This window comes from Ambystoma mexicanum, chromosome 7q (genome assembly GCF_040938575.1).
Source record: "Ambystoma mexicanum isolate Mex_15411 chromosome 7q, UKY_AmexF1_1, whole genome shotgun sequence".
In the NCBI taxonomy this organism is placed as follows: Eukaryota; Metazoa; Chordata; class Amphibia; order Caudata; family Ambystomatidae; genus Ambystoma; species Ambystoma mexicanum.
This window is the reverse complement of record NC_090941.1, coordinates 139,730,393-139,753,126: the sequence shown is the minus strand read 5'-3', so window position 1 is coordinate 139,753,126 and position 22,734 is coordinate 139,730,393. Positions and strand designations below refer to the sequence as shown.

The 22,734-nt window shown below is 44.6% G+C and overlaps 1 protein-coding gene across 2 annotated transcripts in view; it reads left to right on the top strand.

Moving 5' to 3' along the window:
• The window catches only part of ABCC4 (ATP binding cassette subfamily C member 4 (PEL blood group)), a 2,280,107-nt gene that overhangs the window by 724,631 nt on the left and 1,532,742 nt on the right, over positions 1-22,734 (top strand). For both annotated transcript variants that reach the window (XM_069639145.1, XM_069639144.1), the window contains exons 6-7: positions 17,888-18,051; positions 22,038-22,163. In XM_069639145.1, the coding sequence (XP_069495246.1) occupies positions 17,888-18,051; positions 22,038-22,163 (290 nt within the window). The remainder of the gene's footprint in view (positions 1-17,887; positions 18,052-22,037; positions 22,164-22,734) is intronic.

Sequence of the window (22,734 nt, the reverse complement as noted above, 5' to 3'; positions counted from 1 at the left end):
ACAGGAGGTCTAGTAAAATACCAGTACAATTGAAAGACCTTGATCTACAAATAATGTGAAAGCAAGGGAAGTGAATCCCGCCACATGAGGAAGCAAGGGAAGTGAATCCTCCAAATTCAAGTGAATGTGAAGTTGGCATGAGTGAGCCCGACTGAGGGATGCTGACTACAAGGGCAAAGCCTAAAGGCCCGAGAAACAGTGTGTTGACAAAGGTGAACCCGGCCCAGGGTTGTCCACTATGAACTGTTTGAAAAGACATTGAGAAAGGAAGTGAAACCTGCTAAAGAGAAGGACCCGAGCCAGACCGAGGGAGATCCGGCTGAGATTTGTGAAGAGTCAGCACCCAGAAGAGGCGGGGTCCAAGGGGTGAATCCATCACCCTACATGAACCTGTGGTAAACAATTGAGAAGGGTCAGTGCCCAGAAGAGGGGAACCACGGGTGGAGCCATCACCTTACGTGAAACTGTGGTAAACAATTGAGAAGGGTCAGCGCCCAGAAGAGGCGGACCCAGGGCTGAACCCATCACCTAGCGAACTTTGGAAACAAACTTTCATTTGTTAAAGGAACTGTTTTTGTTAGTTGAAGACCTCAGGTCCTCGAAGGCAAGAGACTTTCAAGGAAACTAGACTTGGCCATCGACGGTCCTGAGAGCTACCATTAGAACTGCCGCCTCGTGCTGGAGAAGCCCGAGACTGTACTGTGCTCCAGGATCCCGCCTTACCCCGTGCTGAAAACCTGGTGAAGGGAGACCCAAGCTACTGCATCCTGACATGTTATTTGAGAACACGTTTCTTTTCTTGAGCTCGATCCCAAACTTTCTTTTGTATTAGTTGTAAGGTTTGGAAATAGGTTTCTTAGTATAGACCCTTTTATTTGACACAACACCACTAGGACTGCCTTATTTTACATTTGATGGTCGATGCTTGCTCCCATCTTAGATTTAAGTTTAGATTAGGAGTTTTTCGAACCTTTGTACAGCATTCATTGTTCAATAAACACCCTTGAACTGTGATCACTTGTGTCTGTCTTACTTGTTGCCACAATGAGGTCCTCACAAAAGGTAGTAGGCAAATTAGAGGCAGAAGATACATTGTAAATTAATAAATTGATTTTACAGAAGGCAGATCTGGGTTAATAGGACTGTTTCTGGCGGCGCTGTTAGATAAGTAGTATTTTTACTATTCTTGTTCTCGGGGGCAGTCTTTCCTGTGTGATTCTGCAGTGGCAGGATCTGCGGCGAGAGGGAGGTAGAATGAGATGCTATTACAGGCCATTACGACATGGTTAACAGGCTTACAAGAAATCACGCTGTAATATTAAAGAGGCATTTAACTTTTTTGGGGGCTGGACTGAAGGATGCCCTGTTTTGGAATCGCGGGGTAGGCCGGACCAGGTCGCTGAAGTGAGCAGGTATAAACTAACGTTGGAAGGCGCGGTGGGCCCATGTATTTGTATAAACGTTGTTAATGGCAAAGGCGTGCGTCGAGGCAATAATGTGATTGCGTGGTGACGCGGTAGTCATGTGATTTTGTTATACCCAACAAGAGGCTACGTGCTTGTGAAGATAGGGGTGTCTGTTGCTACTGACAGCATAGGTAGGGCTAGAAGAAGGACTATGTTAATATTTTATATCGGAAAGGAACGAAATGACCGGTCTCCCCCCATTCAGATTATTAATGAGTTGCATATAGTGCAAGTTGGTTATGTACAACTTTACATTAAGCAAATTAGATAATGTTACCCATAATAACACAAATCATAGATGGGGACAACTTCATATTTTTGCAAAATAGGTAACATTGCTAATGAGTGATATAAATATGCATGATATGTACATATTTAACTTATGGGGAGCAACAATATGTATCTTAACATAATTAGTAATGTACATGATAAATGTCAACCAACAAATTCAGAATATTGCAAAACAACATATGTACATGGATACATAGGTGCAAGGGTACTTGGGTATCACTAATGTACCAATACAATATGTTAGTTGCAAAGAAGTCTGCATATGGCCAAGATATTTGATATATAACTTTTCCTTCAAGATCATGCATGGTTATTATTGAATGATCTTAGTTTTGGAAGAGGCTATCTCTTGTGAGGCTTATAACAGACTGAATGAATATAGAAATGATTCTAAAGATTTTTTATATATAGGCGAGTCATCATGCATAGGATATTGGATCTTAGCGGGTTTTTGCTTTTTCTCTCAATGGTACTACTACACAGAGCCCACAGTAATGTCAAGAAAGGAGGGATAGGTAAAGATGGATTACAGAATACGTTAATTGAGTCTATTGATGAGCGTACCCATTCTGTATATCCATCTGGATTCCTTTTGTTGTAGTTGCTCTGTGGCATTGATGGGAGGTTTTACAGTGTCAAGCACCCACCACATGACGTCATCCGGCAAGTGTTTTTGAAGCAGAAAGTATTCTACCAGGGGTGCTGTAACGACCCTACATCAGATTCTTCACCTGTTTTCTGACGCACGCAGGTGCACACATCTGGAAGTGTGGCCCATGTAGTGTAGGTGGCAGGGGCCTTTGATGCAATATATATTGCTCTCTTGGTCTTGCAGTTTGTGAAGTCCAAGAGTTTCCATTCCTTTTCGCTGAATTGGAAAGATAAAGTTTGCTTTGTGAGCCTACATACAGAACACTGGCCACAGGGGTGGTGGCCTACAAGTGGGCATAGGTTCCACAGAGTGTTCTTTGGAGGTTCCTTAGCAAAGGCCGAATGTACTAGTTTGGCCTTCAAATTGGCTGCATGTTTTAGGGCAAACATTGGGACGGTTACAGCTGACGGGCCCAAATTGACAATCGGCCAGTAATGTTTTTAGGATTGCTTTGACTTTGTATATTATGGTCGAGTGGGTAAGGACACAGGTCATTTTGTCTTTGTTAGTGTCATGGTTATGTTTCTCCAGTAGGTGATCTCTAGGGGAGTATCTTGCTCTCTTTTCTGACTTACAGAGCAGTTTCTTTGAGTACCCTTGACTTGTAAGTCTCCTATCTAGGATCTCTGCATGTTGTTTGAAGTCACTCCAAAATAGGCGCCTGGAAAGTTATCTGGGTCGAATGTCACTTTGCTACATAGCGCATACATTATAGACAGCAAGTGCTATAGACTGGACCCTGCAGGCAGAAGTCAACTTTTGCTTACCGTCGGTGCAGCAGCGGTAGCATGCTCTTCCTTCCCCACTCACCACCTTCTCCCACACTGGGGAGTCTTCCAGAATAGTGTTGTGCCGACCGCCAATCGACAGCGGACTGTAGACTGTAACACTTAATCCTCACTTCTCTGAAGATAGGTTGTGCTGGAAACCATAGTGGTGTATGTAAACCCTTCAAAATGGCAATTTACAGCAAACTGCTCAACTGTATTCACACTTTGAACACACTTTGAAAAAGTGTCTTGCATTTCAGTTTTAAAAATAAACTGCTCTGTTACAGAGGATTCCTAGCCTGACAACAGGGAATATTCTCATACAGCGTGTGAATCTATGAAAGATACCAATGCTGAAAAACAGGAGTTACGGGTAAATAACTCATTCCTTCTGCATCATGATGATAGTAGGAGCTGTCCTGTCAAACTGGGCATATGTATAGTGAAAAAACCCAGATGAAACCTATTGTAGCAAGACAGGCAGGTTTTGAGGAGAAAACAGATAAAAGGCGGCGGGGGGAAAAGTGGTGGTAATTCTGTTACCATCATTTTTTTTTGGCAGTAATGGAATAATACCACACTACTGAATTATACATTTGGAATGTAAAGTGGCGGATTCATCTCCAAATCTGCTAAAAATCCCCATGGAGACCTATGGACTCCAAAAAGGAGGAATTATACCCTCACCACAACTTGTGCTCCTGTGGTAAACCCACAGGACCAAGTGGCGGTAACGGTTTTTTAGTTTGGCGGCAATTCAGCGGGTTTACCATCAAACACGTAATGAAGCACCAAAGCTTTTTACAGTAATTTGACGAGAGAAATTCAAGAGGAGTTAACAATGCTAATGTGGGATTTAGGACCCGGTTGCAATATGTATTTGACTCATCTAAGGTGTAAAAACAAGACATAGCTACAACTTCAATCCGAGGAGTGAAAAATAAATGTTTGTCTCTACTTACTGCCATTTCCTCACAAACTTGGAATCATTCAATTCCTAATGGGTCCCTTATTTTCCAGTGTTACAGAGCTGAAGACGGTTCCTATGTGCAGTGAACACTCATTTTGTTGTTGTGCATAGATTTTAGCAGGGTTCTACCTGGTTTCATCATTCTTTTTTCAGGGAGTCATTTTTCAGTCCGGGTTTGACAGTTTTAACAGATGGCTGAATCGTATAATCCACTCCATCTTTTTATGGTGGTAAGTTACTTTATTCAAAACACTGTCAATTTTGCAAAGTTCTACCATAGATGAGGGTTGGAGTCATCTTTGACTCATCTGTCTCCTTCCTCCCTCACTCTTAGGACATTGCCAAGAAGTCCCACTTTCAACTCTTCCTTCTCAAATAATTCTCCCTTGTCTCACTTTCCACAGAAGCTCAATGTTTCCCGAGCCCTGGTTCTCTCTAGGCTTGACTATTACAATAGCCTCCTCCTAAATCTTACTTACTTTCACTCTACGACCGCTCCAGCTGATCCGGAATAGAGCAGCAAGACTTATCCTTGGCCTTAAGCCCAGGGACAGCATATCTCCTGTGCTAAAGAGTCTTCACTGGCTCCCGGTTCCTGCACAGATCAAATTCAAATCCCTCTGCATCATCCACCAGGCTGTCGGGGACCACTCTATCTCCAACTCTCTCTTACAAAATACTCTACTTCTAGACCTCTATGTTCCTCTGGCACCAACTCCTTGTGTGTAAAGCGTTTCGCTATACAGAGAGTGGGAAGTCGTTGCTTTCCTCAACTGGATCCCTCCTTGGAACAGCCTCCCCCTCCCTCTAGGCCTTGAGCAGGACCTACTGAAATTCCAAAAGCACCACAAGACTTTCCTCTTTTCCTCCTCCTTCACTTCTTCCCTCCTCTGCTAATTTCACAGTTGCTGTGATTGGTGTCTTGGACTTTTATGCATCCTCTGTGCCCCTGACCACTTGCATCTAATCTTCCCAGCTTCTGTCTACCTTCAGCACTTGCCTCGATACACCCTTCCGCCCTGGAGACACACACTTTTCCAATCAATGCGACTACAGGCCGTATAGCACTTACCATACCTTGCACTTCATCTGTGGCTCACCCACAAGCTCGTACACCCGAGCACCTACCCCACTGCCCTCTTCCTTGCTGCACTTGCATGTTCTGAATACTCGTAAGGCATAGTAGGTTTGTCCATTCCTTCCCCCACTTTGTGTTTTTAATGTACTTCAAATCCATGTTCCCCCCTGTTACCCTGTGGGCGCTTTGAAACAGAATTAATTTGCAGAATAAACGCCTAAGAAGCAAACAATAAATACATTTTGAAAAGCCCTTTGAATACTATCCAGCGTATGTTGTTAAAGCTGGGGTACATCCAGTTCAGTTTCAATGGGGTACAATACAAATTGAACCAGACTTTTCTATAATGTATGTCTTTATATTTTACACTTGCTGGATGTTTTGGCATGTCAGACCATAATCCAGTCTTTTTTCTGTTGTGAAGTCCATGGACACCATTGTCAATGCCACCAGTCTCCCACCAGCCTCTCAAACTTTTTGTAGCCTCTCATGGGGCAATTTTGTTTACAAGCTGCATCCCCCTGTGCAGGTTTTCAAAATAGCTCATGCTCATATCCGTAGTAAGTCCAAAGTAATTTTTCATGTATCAAAAGATTTCTTGTACCTTTAGTGAACATGGCTTCCAAGACCCAGACACACTATGGGGGTCATTATATGTTTGGAGGTAGCCATGCCGCTATTAGTGGCATGGCTACCCCCTTACTGGGTGCTGGGTCCGGGTTCCCTGAATGGGGAAGTACTGGGCCATTCCAACCTTGGAGGGCCCGGTATTTCCCCATTCAGGGAACCCGAACTCAGTATATCCCCATTCCCATTTGAGCCCCCATAGGGCTCAATGGGAATGGGGAGCATGCTAACAACGGGCCGGTTAATAACGGGCCCGTTGTTAGCATGCTGGTCTGCTTGCGGGACCCGCTAAGGCTGCCTGGTAAAACCAGGCGTCCTTACCGGGTCCCGCAAGCAAACCTTGTAATGCAGCGGTAGGGGTTTAATGGGGCCGGCAGCTCTACCGGCCCGCTAAACCCCTACCGCCAACCTTGTAATGACCCCCCATGTCTCAATGCAGTTAGTACAAATTCCTATAGTTTTGGTCATAGTACTCAGTTGTGCATTTTCTGGTGCCAAGAGCTTTCCACAGCCAAAGAAGTTTGGTGTTCCGCATGTCATGTTTCCTATATGTCACAAAGCCAAGTGGCCCTCAGAGAGGATATCACTCTGGGGTTATGTTTAACCAGTTTTATTTGGGCTAATGCCCACTGGTGGGCAAACTCGGAAGTGGTCAGTAATTCAAAATAACAGAAAGGTGATTCAAGTTCAAACGATTCTTCCAATATCGCTCTCGGCCTCTCCCCAATGTTGCTCAAGTCTTTCAAAGCAATGTCTCTTAGTCGGAAGCTATTTGCCCTATTCTGCAGAGCCAGATGGAGGTCAGCAGCACCACTCAGGAGTTTTAGGAGCCCCTGTTGAAGTTTCAGGTTTAGGTTTAGTACAATCAGTGTTGCCTCCCAGAAGTGAGGTTGACTCAAATAGTCCTTTAAAGCTTGATTCGGATCCAGCTCCCCTGCCTGTCTGAGTAGGTCTCCTCCTCCTATTGCCGCAGAACCCCATCACACTTTCACCCATATTTGCCACTCCCTCATCCTTGGGGCCTTACCCTGCACCTAGGATCTGTCCCTCGTGCTGTCTATTGACTGAGCTAAACATGCTGCCACATAATTGTTCATTGTCACACTTTTTCAGACAGCTGATATGCATAGTCTTGCTTTCTTACTATCCTTAACCCTGTATCACCAGGGATTTCCATACTTTTCCTTCTCGATAATTCTGTCTTCCATACTTACCCCTCCTCTTTTGTGACCTCTGCCTGCAACCTCTTCTGTTCTCTCCCCTCCTCCTTCTCTTCCGACCTCCAATTTTCTACTCCCTCCTCCTTGGCCTTCACCTCGATGTTCACCTCCACTAAACTTTTTCTCTCCTCCTCTCCTAATCATTCTGCACCTCCATCTCCTCCTTCTTCTTCACGTCCTCCTGCACGCCCATTCTCTCGGTATATTCCTGTCATCCTGCACCTCCAGCTTTTTCTGCACCTTTCCCGCTCTCCGCACCATTTGTTCCTCCAGCTCTCTACACTACCTTCTAATTATGTTGGCTTTTTATACTTTTTTTCCCTCCCTTTGGGCCGTGTCCTGCTCAATGATTTGCACCTGTTGCTCAAGATTGTTACATGTTAGGAACTGATGGGTGCATACAGGCTGGTGTGTTTGTTTGATTTACACACATCTTGTCCCTGTCACAGACCAGACATTCAAAAGGTTGGCTTATCATATTTCTAATCTGACAGCTGTGCATACGTGGTGAAGCACAGAAGCTGGGCCCTGTGGATAGAGCCAGTGGTTCTTCGGTTCACTCTGGGCTTCTATCTTTGCATGGCATGACTGCGGTAAGCGTGTTATGTGTACATTCTATATCATGCTTTTTACTCTCTACCAAAGTGTGAATTGTCAACTTTGGTTAACCAGCATCTACAGCTTTAGATATACTTTCTTCAAAGTTGTAGTACCTCAAAACCTCCCTGAAAGGGCCCAATCACTCTGGTGTGTTCACTGAAAAAGGTCTGTTTACTTGATCACATGACGATTCCTTGTTTCATTGCTGCGCTCCGGCGGTCCCATGGATCCTCCCCATATTGCCCCGGGCCCACATTACGTAGCGGGTGGTAGAGCCTGACCCTCTTAGTGTCCCCCATACTGTCAGACATAGTAAGACAGGGGACACTGTCAGAGCTCTGACCTTTGCAAACTCTTTTACATCATTGACATACTATCAGGCAACTAATGCTGTTTTTGCCAGATAGTTTTAATTAGCTTCCTCTGATCTTTGGATACCAGAGTTGTTTGTTCTATATTCTAGTTTTCCTTCCTCTGCATGTAAAATCAACAAGCTTGACCTCCTCTGGGTTGATTGTAGCCTTCGGACGGTGTCCTGAGTTTTTTTTTTTCCTTATACATTTGAAAAACCAGAGGGTGTTTCACAACCTGTTAGTGGAGATCCGGTACTCACGTGGCCAGGGAAAGGCCATCCCTTTTGGATCCTCACCCTGGGGGTGGACAAGCGAGGGGGGGATCCCCTGGGTAGGGGGTCCTTGGGTGGTGGGGGAGAAACACCTGATGGTGAGACATGGTATCCCCCTATTGCCACAACCCATCTAACCCCTATCTCTGCTTATTTTATGGGAAACTACAGCTCCCATAAATCCTGCCCACGTTACATTGACAATACTACTGAGCTGAGGAAGATGAGGAATAAGTTCAGGTAGATTACCTCCACTGACTTGCACTGGCTCCGTCCCTGTAATGAGGCCAGGCAGAGTCGGGCATGTAATCCTAATTATATGCACCTGCTACTTGTTAACACTTCCGTTCAGACAAGTAAAATGTGGCACGCACAGTCCCACTGAGTACAAGAAGGTATAAAAACGTTGCTGGTATTGCGCTTGTCCATCAATAATATCACTACTTAATCTGGTTACAAAATATGCCATTTAATGGTAAATTAATTCTTGATGCGCATCAGAGTTTGCCAAGTTTGCCGACATGTGTTGCGACCTTTGGTCATTTTCAAGGCATTATTTTGAATCAACTCATCAATAAGTCTCTCCCTTATGTGTAACTGCGTTCAATATCATATCCCTTACGTTTCGTAAAGGACGTGTTAAATATAGGCACAGCTATTTTTTGTTCTTAGTGACTGCTACAGTTCTTGTATGATTATCAGCATCTGTGTCATTGGTTGTCCACCGCACAGTGCTTTCAACCGTTCGGAACCAGTGTTCCGCGCGCACTACCATGCCGAACACTGGTCCGAACGGTTCAAAACACTGTGCGTAGGACAACCAATGACACAGATGCTGATAATTATCATGCCATTACCTAGCTCTGAGAGACGAAATAGCCAAAGCAATTAAACAAGATTTCCAAGAGAACCCTACGGAGCTCACCTCGTGGCGATCACCTGATACGCCATGAAAGCTGTTATCAGAGGGGTCCTGATCTCTCATACGGAAGCTTACTACAGACGAAAGGAGCAATTGAGGAAACACCTAGAACAGGAGATCCCGGAGATTGAAGACAAGTATAAAAAGGGATGGTCCCCAAAGGTCCATGCTGCTGTCCGGATCGCCACAAATAAATTAGAGGCCCGCTCTCTCAAGTCGGTGAAACAGCATTACTATGCAAAGGGCAACAAGGCAAATTGACTCTTGGCCAGTGAATTGGCTCAGACAAGAAAGCAGAACTTCATCGTGGGACTTAGGGACCGGAATGGAATCACTCTGTAAGGGGTACAAGACAAACTACACCTGGCGCAGGATCATTTTGAGGAAGCCATGCGGATTCAGGGTAGATCCTCCTGCGGCACAGAGAGAATATATTGCATCAGAGGCTTTACTGCATCTGACCGAAGAAGACATTGCAGGGTTGGAAACCCCTATCCAACTGGAAGAAGTTGAGTGTGTCATCAGGGCCTTAACGCCCCGGGCCCTGACGGCTTCACACTGAAATTGTACAAAATCTTCAGCGCCCAATTGGCTCCCCCCCTAATGGCTCTCTTTAACACTTTTGGTGCTAAGGGTATAGTGACGCCATCAATGCAGACCTCAGCTACGATTTGGACCCTCATACCAGGTAAAAATCCCAAGGAATGCGCCTCTTATAGGCCGATTTCCCTATTAAATATCGACACTAATATCTACTCAAAGTTTCTGGCTAATCGCATGTTACCCCCTCCTCCCCTCCCTGATCACACACTGACCAAACGGGGTTCATTGTCGGAAGGAAAACTGGGGACAATATTAGGAGAGCCTTAAACCTTATTTAAATCACCGCACGTGGAAGGGGAAAATGGCTCTATTGGCGTTGGATGCCACTAAGGCATTTGATAAGATAGATTGGTAATTTCTGCGCCCTGACGCTAAAGGCGTTTAACTTTGGTCCCCAATTCTGTAACATGACCATGGCTAATTGCTCCTCCCCAAACACCATGCTAAGCACTAACCGCACGAACTCAACCCCGATCCCATTGACATATGGCACACGTGAGGGCTGCCGTCTCGCCCCTCTCTTGTTCGCCCTGGTTATGGAACCCTTAGCGCAGCATGTCTGGAGTAACAACCTGATCAAGAGGGTGTAGACTCCGGATTCCTCACATAAGGTCTGTTTGTACGCGGACGATGTCCTTCTTTCCATCACGGACACCCATTCTTCCCTTAGGGCAGCCCTTCAGGAACTCAGTATTCAGGGAGGTAGCAGGCTTTGAGATAAACTACGGGAAATTGGTGCCCTGGGGGTGGGCCTCTCCCAGCGGGATATCTCCTCCCTCCAACCTATGTGTCCGAACCGTTGGGATACGAGCACCATTGAATACCTGGGTGTCAGGATCTCCGCCTCCCCGGCGGGTCTCTAAGCAGCCAGCTATCCCCCTCGGTTCCAACAGCTTGAGAGAGATTTAGATAAATGGACAAAACCAGAGATATCACTAATGGGCCGGATTACGGCGATAAAAATGAACCTTCTCCTTCACCTACTGTACACCTGAGCTTCCCTCCCAGTGGCGATCCCCAAGACGGCAATAGATGATTCATCTGGCAGGGGGAAAAACCAAGACTACCTACGAGAGTGATGATGGGTGGGGCCCACCTTATCGGTCTGGGGGTCCCGAACCTTTATAAATACAATGAGGCAGCCCAACTATCACACTTACCGACATGGACATCTGAAGCGCCCCCCCCCCCTGAAATAGATGGAGAACAATCACAATGCTTGCTCTGGATTTGCTTTCTTCCATTCATCCCTCAACAAAAGCACTGGCCTCTCCTCCTCACCACCACTAAGGTCACATTGCAGAGTTGGGACGAGGCACTAAGGGGGAAAACAATTCTGAGGCGTATGGGTCCACTCTCCCAGGTCTTTAACAGCCCCTTATTTGCCCCAGGCCTGCTGCTGGGCGCATTTGGGATTTGGAAAAGATGGGGCCTGCAATCCCAAGCTCAATTATATGTGGGGAATCTTCCCTGCATGTTCGAAGACTGCAAGAAAGAATTCAACCTACAAGAATCAGACGGGTTCCCTTATCTTCAGTTGCGTCATTGGATCACGCACACCAAAACCAAACGCAAGGCTACTCGCCCCTTAACACCACTAGAATTAATGATTTGGGAGGGCGTAAGTAAGCAGGGCATCCCAAGACTATACAAACTTTTGAGGGGGGACCTCCTGACTCCCCATAGACCGGACTTTATGCCCTGTTGGGAAACTGACCTAGGCCTCCAGTTGGAGGATCCCGATTGTCCGGACATCTGGGCCAGAGCCCATTCTTCATCCTGATGTGTTAGGAACAATGAGTGCTACCTAGTCCTGATATTTCGATGGTATTATCCCGACCCAGATTCATGACTTTCAAACGTCCATCCCCTCTACCTGCAGACGGAACTGTGGTGCTCAGGGGACATATTTCCACATGTGGTGAAGAAGATCCCCACGGGCCCGAACAGTCTGGTAAATTATTGCAAGGGTGGTAGAAGACATAACAGGGAATAAACTCCCAATCTGCCCCAAAATCATGCTACTGGGAAGCCCAGCGGAGAGGATGTATCCCAAATCAGGGGCACGGGCCAAACTCTTACTACAGTTCCTGCTAGTGGCACATATTACCATTGCTTGACGATGGAAAGCCCCTGAGGGTCCGGATATTCTCTTCTGGTGGGGCAAGATTTGGGACATATTGGTATCAGAGAAGGTGACGGTGGCTAGAGAAGGAAAGCTTCACCAATTTCAGGCAATTTTGTCCCCGCTACTGGAGTTTGTTGACAAATACCTGGCCTTGACCTTTAAACCCAGACTGGCCCGTTTATACCTAAACCGAGATGATAAGAGGTGCTGGTGGGGACGAAGAAGAGAACTAGCAAGGGAACTTTGATGGGATGGGGGTTGGAGGGTACTTACACATGATGATTTTGCCTTAATTATTTTGTTCCTTGTTGTCACTGTACTGCTTCCGGTTGCCCCATCTGTTTAATAAAAATGTGTTTAAAAAAAAAAAGATTATCATTTCTGAAATCCCCAATAGTGATGTCCTGCCACACCACAGCTGCCTGTAGGTCTTTGAGACAATCTAATAATATTGAGTTTATGGCTGTCTGTAAACCAACCTACGATGATTCTGTGTGTACAACATCCTTAGACAATACCAGAAGAATACCTGAATGTATCTGAACCTCGTTTTTCAACAATTCAAAGACATTCAGTAGAGAGGTTACCACAAAATGCAATGCAGGGAGAGTTGCTCCCGTAGCAAGTTTGTTGGTAGAACTGGGAAAATTCTGTGAACATAAGTTTCCAGGGGAGATATAAACAGGTGGCTGCATTATATCAGGGCAGCATGGTTTATTAGGAGGCATGTTGGAGTGATGTTTAGGGCTCCTTAAAGGTTCCACGGCTGATCCCTGAGTAGAGTCATCAAGACAAAAAGTGCTCCTCTTTCAGACATGTACTTTCTCCTTGTACCAACAAGCTTGAGTTGGACACTGGCTCGAAATGATCTACATCACTCAAACTCCAGCACTTCCTAGGCAGAAAACAATCATTTATTTTCTTCTGAATATTCGTTGTGGTAACCGTGTACTCCAAGCCCTTGATCATAGCTTTTTTTTTTTTTTTTTTAAAGCATCTGAGGGGTTTACGAGGAGTCTGAGGCGAAAGATTGGAAGGAGAATCCAGGGATAGCTTATGTTCATTGCTTTCTGCATTTTTGTGAATTTGCGCCACTGTAACAGCGGGTATTGATTTTCTTTGTAACCTTGCCTGCTCACCCTGCAAATTAGGAAGTTCACTTTCGTTGCCGAGGGCACTCTCCAACTCTGGAGCTCTGAGGTCATCCATGAAGGCGCTGCTACGCAAATTATACATTTTAGACATTCTCCTCAAGCGGGGCCTCTAAAAGCCTCCTTTCGAGGCTAACACCCAAAGCCTGCAACCACTGATGGTTATCACTGTGCCTGCAAACACCTACCAAGGTAAAATAATGGTGGCACAAAACACTGCAGAGGACCCCCTTGCGGGCCACAAGTAGCAAATACACAGACAGAATTCTTTAAATGGACTAAGGTACTAAAAGTTCAATTTCCTTGTACTACTTCGATGGGAAATTATACCTGTTACTCACCCAGCTGTCCAACTCTTGCCTGCTTTTTTTTTTTACAGCTCTGGTAGTGGGTCACACTGACCGCCACTGTGAGTCATGATAGAACCTGAATGTCCAATTCTCAGACGCAGCTGAAGTAGCAGAAAGGCAACAGAAAACCCAGTAAAACCTCTCGCAACACTCTCGCTGCATTTCGCTGAAGATAGTGTTTTTGAACTCGAGGTCCACCTCGTGGTTCGCCTCCTCCATAATCTCGATAATAGAGCCAAGAGAAAGACTCCCTCTTCTGCAAAGCGAACACGGTACTGCCACAGTAAACAATCTTGCAGTGCTCCCGGAGCCACCATATTTTCCAAAATAGATTTTAATAAAGGCTACCATCAATTAGAATTAAGGTAAGAGTGCAGGTATATCGCCACTTTTGTCATCCACCTGGGCCTCTACAAATATAAGCACCTCAGTTTTGGGGTATCATCCGCAGCAGAAATGTGTCAAGCAGAAATTCCTGTCATCAAGCGCATTCCCAACTGCCTAAACTACAGCGACAATACACTAGTATTTGGATAGGACCAAGAACAACATGACCACACACTCACAAGAGTATGTATGGCTTGGAAGCAGTTCATCTCGCCCTTAACAGGGAAAAGTGCAAATTCAGGAAAAGTACTCTTCGATTTTTCTGATGTATATTCTCTGCCCAGGGCAAGACCCCTGACCTGGAGAAGGTGGTCACACTCAACAACGCAAACCCTCTGGCCAAGGCCTCCTGATTAAGGTTCATACCAGGCCTTTTTACGCATGCAAATCTTGCACACATGACAGCTTTATTATTTTCCTGTGTACATTTACGCACAAGTTTAGAGCAGAGGGGAGTGCAAAGGTTAGATTACTTGACAGAAACCAGAACGCTGCTTTTGATTTTTATCTACATGGATGTAATTGCAAGCTATGGAAAAAAAGCCTCTGAAACGGGATTTATTTCTCTCAAGCATTCCAAAAAAAGAAACTGCACACTGTGATAAAAGGAATGGTTTCTTTCCATTCAGCTTCTGCTGTGTTGTGTGTAGATGCTCATCGAGCAAACAGAAGCACTGGGCACATTTATTTTCCTATCATTTTAGGATTGTATAGTTAATAAGATGGAAAACTAAGTTGCAATTGAGAAGACATCTTTTGTAACAGATTATGCGTTTTTTCCAGTGAAAGCAAACCAGTATTGCACAATTGTATTTTTCAGAGTTCCTGTGCTGTTTGCATAATCACGCGGATGCAGATAATTTTTACACTTATAATTTAATTTACACTCTAATTATAAAAACAGTGTGTAAAATGATGAGTATGCACCGTCTAGTTTACATCTATTCAACCCTGCGGTTAATGGGGTACATTACTTTAAATGGTTAGTGGCAGCAGAGTCTTTGCTCAAGGGTGAGTGATTGTCATTACACCAATCACAGGTGTTATGTTATATCCTCTCAAATCTTCAACACTACAATTAAAACATTCAAAAGCTGGCTCTCCAGGAAGTGCAAGCGCTATTCAAAAAGAAACAAATGAAAATAACATTTGTAATTGAAATAGAAACTCAGCAAAACCTGTCCCTGTGATAATCCATATAGGTATTTAACTTTATGTAGCGCTTCATACATAGTTCTGCCAACATCTAGGCACTGTGATTATTATACTTCTAGGCACTATGATTATTATACTTCAGTCAATACTCAGTTTACCGACCTCTGAAGGATGTTAGCCAGTAAGATAGCTCAGCTTGTTGAGCTCGCGTTGCTGCGATCTGTGCATGATCTGTAGGTTGCAGGTTCGAGTCACGGCAAGGCCAACTCAGCCTTTCATCCTTTGGAGGTCGATAAAGGAGTGCCAACTTCGGTTTGGTGATAATTGTGATAAATATGTTCTATTTACAGCGCTATATAAATAACCATTTGACCATGAGATTAGGGATAGAATTTAGCATGGAGTCCATGCCTCTCTGCACTGTTGTATCATAACATTGTCATACCATTAGGTAGTAATAGCTCCAGGAAATTAGGACTTTCATTAAACATCAAAAGACAGTTCTGCTATCGAACTTCAAAACACACAATACAATTCATGTTTGCTTTACTATGTAATTGACTAGGTTTTTGTGTTTTCAACATTTAAATATATACAGGAGAGATCAAATGGCCAGACCTTAAACAAATAATGAAAGGTGTATTCTGTCACAATGCAGAAAGCTGCCACATGGTAATGATTTCCATACAGTTTGTGCACACGTCGGCTGGATGTCACATACATTTTCCTCTCTTGCAAAGGAAAAAAGTAATTTTTACTTGCTTGAAATCACATTTACTTAAAAATAGGGAGTAAAATACTCCCACCGCAAATCTTATCTGGAGCTCCGACCAACGTATCAGATCTGCGATAATTCTTGGGACTTGCCAGCTAGTGCACTCGCTACATTCAGGATTTTGTGTCCGTGTGTAAACCGCTGAGAGCTCTTACGAAACAAGTGCCTTTCATGTGGTCTGATTCTTGCCAGCAAGTGTTTGAATCAATTCGCCTGCGGTTCACAGCTGCTGAAAACATGGCATACTTCAACACGGCGAGGGAGACAGAACTGGTGGTGGACGCTGGCTCCCTGGTACTGGTCGCCATATTAACGCAAATAGATCCAGCTGATGATGGGAAACGCCACATTGTCTCATACACGAGCAGGAGCATCTCACGGATGGAATAAGCTTACTCGCAGGCCGTAAAAGAGGGATAAGCCGTAGTATCGGCCTGCAAACACTTTCACTTATTTCTCTATGGCAAACCATTCACAGTGGTCACTGATAACCAGGCCCTGTTGATCATCTATGAAAATCCACAGACAAAAATACCTCCAAGAATTGCACAATGGGGTCTACGACTTCAGGACTACAGCTTCAGAATCGTCCATCGACCACGAAAGGATGAAAATCCTGCAGGCTTTCTGTCCGAATCTAACCCGCCACCCCCCCGACGCATCCGCCTCCTCAAAGCCCTTGGTGGTAGACCAGTACATACATTACATTGTTGAAGCAGCTGCACCAAAAGGAGGCGACCTGTCCCAACTTGCGCAAGAAACGGAGAATGATCAAGCCATCCAAATCGCATTCAGGTGCATTGAGTCAGGCAGGTGGAAGCAGGCCACGCAAGCTGGAGGAAGAGGCAGACCAGAGTAACAAGAAGACATCGGAATCCTAGCGTCAGTTAAGGAGGAACTAGCCAGGTCGGAAGATGGACTGTTGTTAAAGTGAACCAAGATTGTCATTCCCCAAACACTACAAAGGAGAATACTAGAGGTTGCGCATGAGGGACACAGGGGAATAGTGTCCACAAAATGGATGTTGAGACAAAAGGTGTGGTTTCCCTAATTGGACAAGCAAGTGGAAGAGCTTCTGAAACAATGCCCTACATATGCGGTTATCAGCCCTCACACCAGATCCTAACCTCTGTGTATCAGAGTTACCAAAGAAAAGCGTGGGGACGAAATACCCATTGACTTCTTTGGACCAATAGAAGGGTAGGGAATACATATTGGTGGCAATGGATGAACACTCCCGCTTCCCTGACCTTCAACTGGTAGAGTGGACAGCCGCATATCACACCATACCAGCGCTGGATAGGATGTTTACTACGTACGCAGTGCCGAGTGTAGTAAAATCAGACAATGGACCAACATTCACCAGGCAGGAATTTAAGACCGTTGCTGATTACATGGGATTCAAACACCGGCGAATCACAGTTATGGCCGCAAGCTCGTGGAACAGTGGAAAGTTTCATGAGCAACATCAAGAGAAACGTCCATCTGACAGCGAACCCATGGAGAAAGTGTTTTATCAACTACAGAGGGACTACAGAAACACCCCCCACGGCACCACTGAAAGAGCATGATCCAAAGTAATGTTTGGGTGCAACATTAGGACAAGACTAGCCCATTTATTGGCACAGGAAGAAGCTTATGAAGAAGACAGAGAAATGCGGAAACAAGACACATGCACCAAGGAGAACATGAAGAAGCGTGCTGATACCACACTGAAAGAAAATGGGAGGGACAGGATGGGGAAGTTTAGTTGGTGTATGGGATAGCTGTGAATATCCAAGTTTCCATCCCCAGCTCTGTGTCCGCTCCATCCTTTGCTTTGGGGAGCCGTGTGGTCAAGAACAGTAAAGCTAATGGGCTCCTCATTTCAATAAGAACCGTGCAGGAACTCTGCTGTGAATATGAGGCAATGTAGAGCTGCTGAAGAGAAATTATTAACAATAATGATGTTCCATACGAAAATAAAATATACAAGAAGTGCGAGGAAATATACCTTTCAAAGTAGGCCCATAATCATTTAAGATTTGCAGGTCTGCTTACATTTCATAGTGTACATCTAATGTTTAACTTGACAAAGTGTATTTTCTTATCTAAATGTTCCTATTGACTTTTTGCAGGTGACCGTTTTCTTGCACTTTCTGTGGGCTGGGCCGCTGCAGGCTGTGGCAGTCACTGTGCTTCTCTGGATGGAAATCGGCCCATCTTGCATGGCCGGAATGGCGGTTCTCATTATCCTCATGCCCTTGCAAACCTGGCTTGGGAAGCTGTTTACATCGCTAAGGTAACAAGGTATTACTCATCGGAAAGTCACGCCAAGTCTTCGAGAGCAAAATATGTTGTGTTAAAGAAGCATTACTGTACAGTGGTGTTTACCCATATTTGTTGTAAACTTCTTCTGAAAAGTAATACAGAAGGCATTGCAACGTACTGTGAGAGGTATGGGATAAAACCAAATGCTGGAGGCGTAGTACGAAGCAGTAGGCTTTAATTGAAATGCTGCCTATTTTACCACTCCACCAAATTATGGGTTTTGAAACTCAAAACCAAACAATTAAAAATGTGCCGGTCTGGAAATAAGGTGCCAGTAACAACGTTATCAGCACCTTTTTTAGACAAGCAAAATACAAGTCTGCCACTATGGGCAGTGAACTACCGGCAGGCCTGACCTGCCAATAATTCACGCCCCTACTGGCAGAGTTTTCACTGAAACACAGGCACCGTTACTAACTTCAGTGTTCCCCTTCCCGTAGTGCCTGTAATATCCTGGTATTTATGGGATATCGGGCCGTAGAAACGGTAAACCGAGGTTGTTGGTAGGCTGCGGGTAGCACCGGCGGCTTACCGGCAACCTCATAATGAGGGAATGTGCCTGCTTTTTGCTGCAGGCAGTACCCCCACAATAAGTGGTGACAATGCAGTATGCAGAATTACTGCATATGGTATTACCACTACTCCCCAGTGAGGTCCTAGAAGAACTCAGCATTTGGAATAACTATGAATTTACATTCACCCTAAATCGCATAGTAAATTCAGTACAGTAAATGATTTTGGAGGCTTTATCTGCAGTACCACTACTGGAAATAGTCATCATTCTGCATATGCTGAATTTAGCGGGCAGTTCTTACTGGTAAGAGACAGAGTGAGGGCCTAATTCATGGAACGTTTAGCGCCGTGCAAAGTGACTTTGCACTGCCAACAAAGATGTTGAACCGGGCCTAATTCACAGAGTGGTGCAAAGAGTACTTTTGCAATGCACAGTTACTTTGCTCTGCAAAAATATAATTTGCACTGCTCTGTGAATTGGGCCCGGTTCAACGTCTTTGTTTGCATTGCAGTCACTTTGCACTGCGCTAAATGTTCCATGAATTAGGCCATTGAGAGTCTAAAAATGTTTCAACTAAAAATCTTAAGAAATGTATTTGCACATACTCCTGGCATGAAATATTGCCTGACTTTTACCCACTCTGCTACAAGCACAACATAGTGATGTGATAATTGGCGATAATGTTGACATTTTCTTTAATCACAGAAAAATGTCTCACTGACTCCAGCTTCCACTCAGTTCTTCACACGTTACCACTTGACGTCACAGTCCATCAATGAAAATAACCTCCATATCATGCTTGTAGTCGATGTGGGGACGTCACTCCAACTGTTGAGTTATGTGGATGATACCATATTGATAGCAAGGACACCCACACTGTTTAGACCAATACATGGCTAATGTGACAGATAATAGGCTTGCCGTTAACTGCTCTAAATCAAAAACCTTAATAATGGAAGCAAAAAAACAATCCATGTAATCTTTTTTTTTTCTGAACAAAGTGCAATTGCGAGCAGTGTGATAGCACAGTGTGATGAATTCCAATCGGGCAACGGTGTGGAAGCACTGGCTTTTTTAAAATTTGATTCGTAAAATGATGTAGATAATTCCATCTCTGAAAGGGTAATTTCCTGATCAAATTTCCCTTTCATAAGCTCTATGCCAAAAGCATAGTGTGTACCTCTGCTCTGCTGCATCATTATCTTGATATGCCCCGCCTGCTCCACCAGTGGCATAGAGCAGGTCACAGGGTCTCATTTGACAGCTGCAGTGACAGCCAAGTTCCTGCAGCGTAGGGGCTGTATCCCTTTACCAAATCGTTATGATTAAGGGTAGCCCATGCCGGAGACAGGATTTTCCTAACATAAGCCATGCCCGGGTTAGGGCATGGTGCATGGCACTGCTTATATTAATTGCAGCCAAGTCCAATTTGATATTGCACAAGTGTCAGCTCCTGTGAGCCAGCTCAGCTGTGGAACGTGATGTGTATTCTGGCCAGACTGAGTGGTCCTGCCAAGTGAGATGACAGAAACCTGAATGGCCATGCTTCTTCTTTGAACTCTTTGTGGGGGTAGGTAACACCCTCCTCCAGAGACGGCCACTCAACAGAAAGCTGTCCTGGGCCCAGGCATCACAGAGCACACACATTTAAAAGGAGCAGCGTCACACCAGGGTGCTGCATACCAAAGGGGCCTTTGATCCTGTTGGGGGGGGGGGGCGAGGTGGTCAGTTTAGCCATGGAGAGCTGTGTACATTTGGGTGAAGGTTCTGCCATCTTGTTCTCTATCTCTCTATCTCTCTCCTTCCTGTCCCCTCCACTTCCTCTAGCACAAAGCATTCTGGGTGTGATGTCATAATGGCAAAGTGCACTTCTTTCAAGAACAGAGATTAGACCCTAAAGCAGGCTAGCTTTAGTGCAATCACCTGCATACCTTTACCTTTAAAAGAAGGGGTCTCCCACCACTACTTTGAATCATCATTTGGACATCAGCATTTTAAGACAATTTCATTGGGCCCTGCTGGGAGAACGGTCCTTGGCAGAGCCTGCAGTTGTGACGTGAAGGCAGGTGTTTCAAGGAAGAGGCGAGTTCTGTCCTCTTACCATCTCCAGGGAACATTGGGGGTCACCTCCTGCTGGAACAAGACCTGCCTCACTGCCAGCCACAGCGCTACCCAGGACATCCCCCCCTGTTGGAGGATACCTGCAGTTGTGTGCCAGCCTCCTTTGTGTTTGGGAGCATGAGAGCAAGGGCCCATTTTGTCCCTCAGTACCTTGATTTGGCCCCACAGAACCTGGAAGCCAGAAGAGCAAGGATCCATGTGTTTTCACCGTTGAACCTATTTGAGGCATGATTTGAGCATGTTCGACACTGTTCGAACCAGCAAGACACTTCACAGGGCTCTTGAGAGCATAGCCTTCCCTCAGCCGAATTACCACAAAAGTCGAAGTGGGTGTATGTCTTAACTGTGCCTGTTTTACCACTATGATTTTTTAAATTTAATTTTTGCATTTATAGCTGTGCAGAAATCCCGGGGGCATCTAGGCGCTAGTTACAGTTACTGGACAGGTACAGAAAACACAGAGATAAGCTGATTGCAAGTTGCATACATACAGAATGGTAAGGTGAGGTACACAACATGCCCCGCTAGCTGGGTACATATTAAGGCATGGTGAGCCAGTGGGAGCACAGCAGTGCCCATATGTGGAATAGTAGAACAGTGGGTGGTAGGCGCACTCTGGAAAAGTCACGCCCAGAGGGGCTGGTGGCTGCGTCGATGGAATAAGGCAAGATTGTGCTAAAATCCAACACATACTAACAGCATTACAAATAATCATCATCAACAATTCTTTTCTAATATTGCATCTTGCCCTACACATGTTGACATTTAATGTGAGTGCATTTATGCTGGTGTTCTAGCCAGATCTTCGTATCTAAGTTGTCTTCATTACCTTATAAGCTTCAGATGAGATGTCAATCAGCCGTGTTCAATGGTCAATGAAGTTTTTAATGGACTCCTACACTCTCCTAGGTACTCCAACTTCCTTCCAGCTCTGACACTCTAATCAATATCAGGTCTTCCAAGGCTTCTATTGGTTCATATGGGCTGCGTGCACTAAACTTTCGTGAAGGCTATAATCCGACAAAGCCCTGTGTGCCATGACCCTAATTCGGGCCAACACCTAGAGGCCTTACAACTTGTTGCGCATTGTTAAATAAATAAAAACGTTTTCTATCCAGCCCAGAGGTGATCACAGAACTGCTTGCAAAGCCGAAAATCGGGGCAGTGAGTGTAGTGTGCAAATTGTGCCTCTATAATGTTTTTTCTAACATAGAATATTGTCTAAACTGTCTCCTCTGTTGCTGATGTCTAAGTTGTTGAAGTAGTAGCAGCTGGTTGTTCTCCACTTTTGGATATATCATTTTCTTTAATTTAACCTACAGGAGCAAAACTGCTGCCTTAACAGACACCCGGATAAGAACCATGAACGAAGTCATTTCTGGCATGAGAATAATAAAGATGTATGCTTGGGAGGAGTCCTTTACAAACCTTGTGAATGATCTAAGGAGGTAAAGTCAGCATTAATTATTAATAGCCGCTCTTTATTCGTGGTTCTGACAGACTTTTCTGTATGTGTTGAGATGCAGGGTAATGTGATGAGTGGGCTGGTACTTAAAAAGCTAGCAGAAGCATTACAAAATAATGTTTTCTCACCCCATCCCTCTGAGCAATTGTTCTATCCTAATTTTTAAATCATTTGAAATCCCTAATTTGACCACACTGTACTTCAATTCCTAGTTTCCTAAATTAGCTAAATGCAAATTTGCAACTTAACTACTGGTGCTGGACTAAGAGCAATTGTGGGCTTCACATAATATAGGTGTCAATAATGTAACATGTTGCTTACATTTTTAAGAATGTTGTTAATGCATTTAGTTTTGGGACATACTTGCCAGCTTTCAGCTCCACGTTCATTTGACTGCCTATAGTACTAAATAAATATGTATCTGTTATTTATTTAATATTTATAAATCACATTGTTTACCTAAATATATATTGACGCTGAAGGGATACCAGAGAAATTACTTAATAAGTGGTGAGTGATGGAACAACATAGGTCTGATTGTCCAGCTTAAAAGA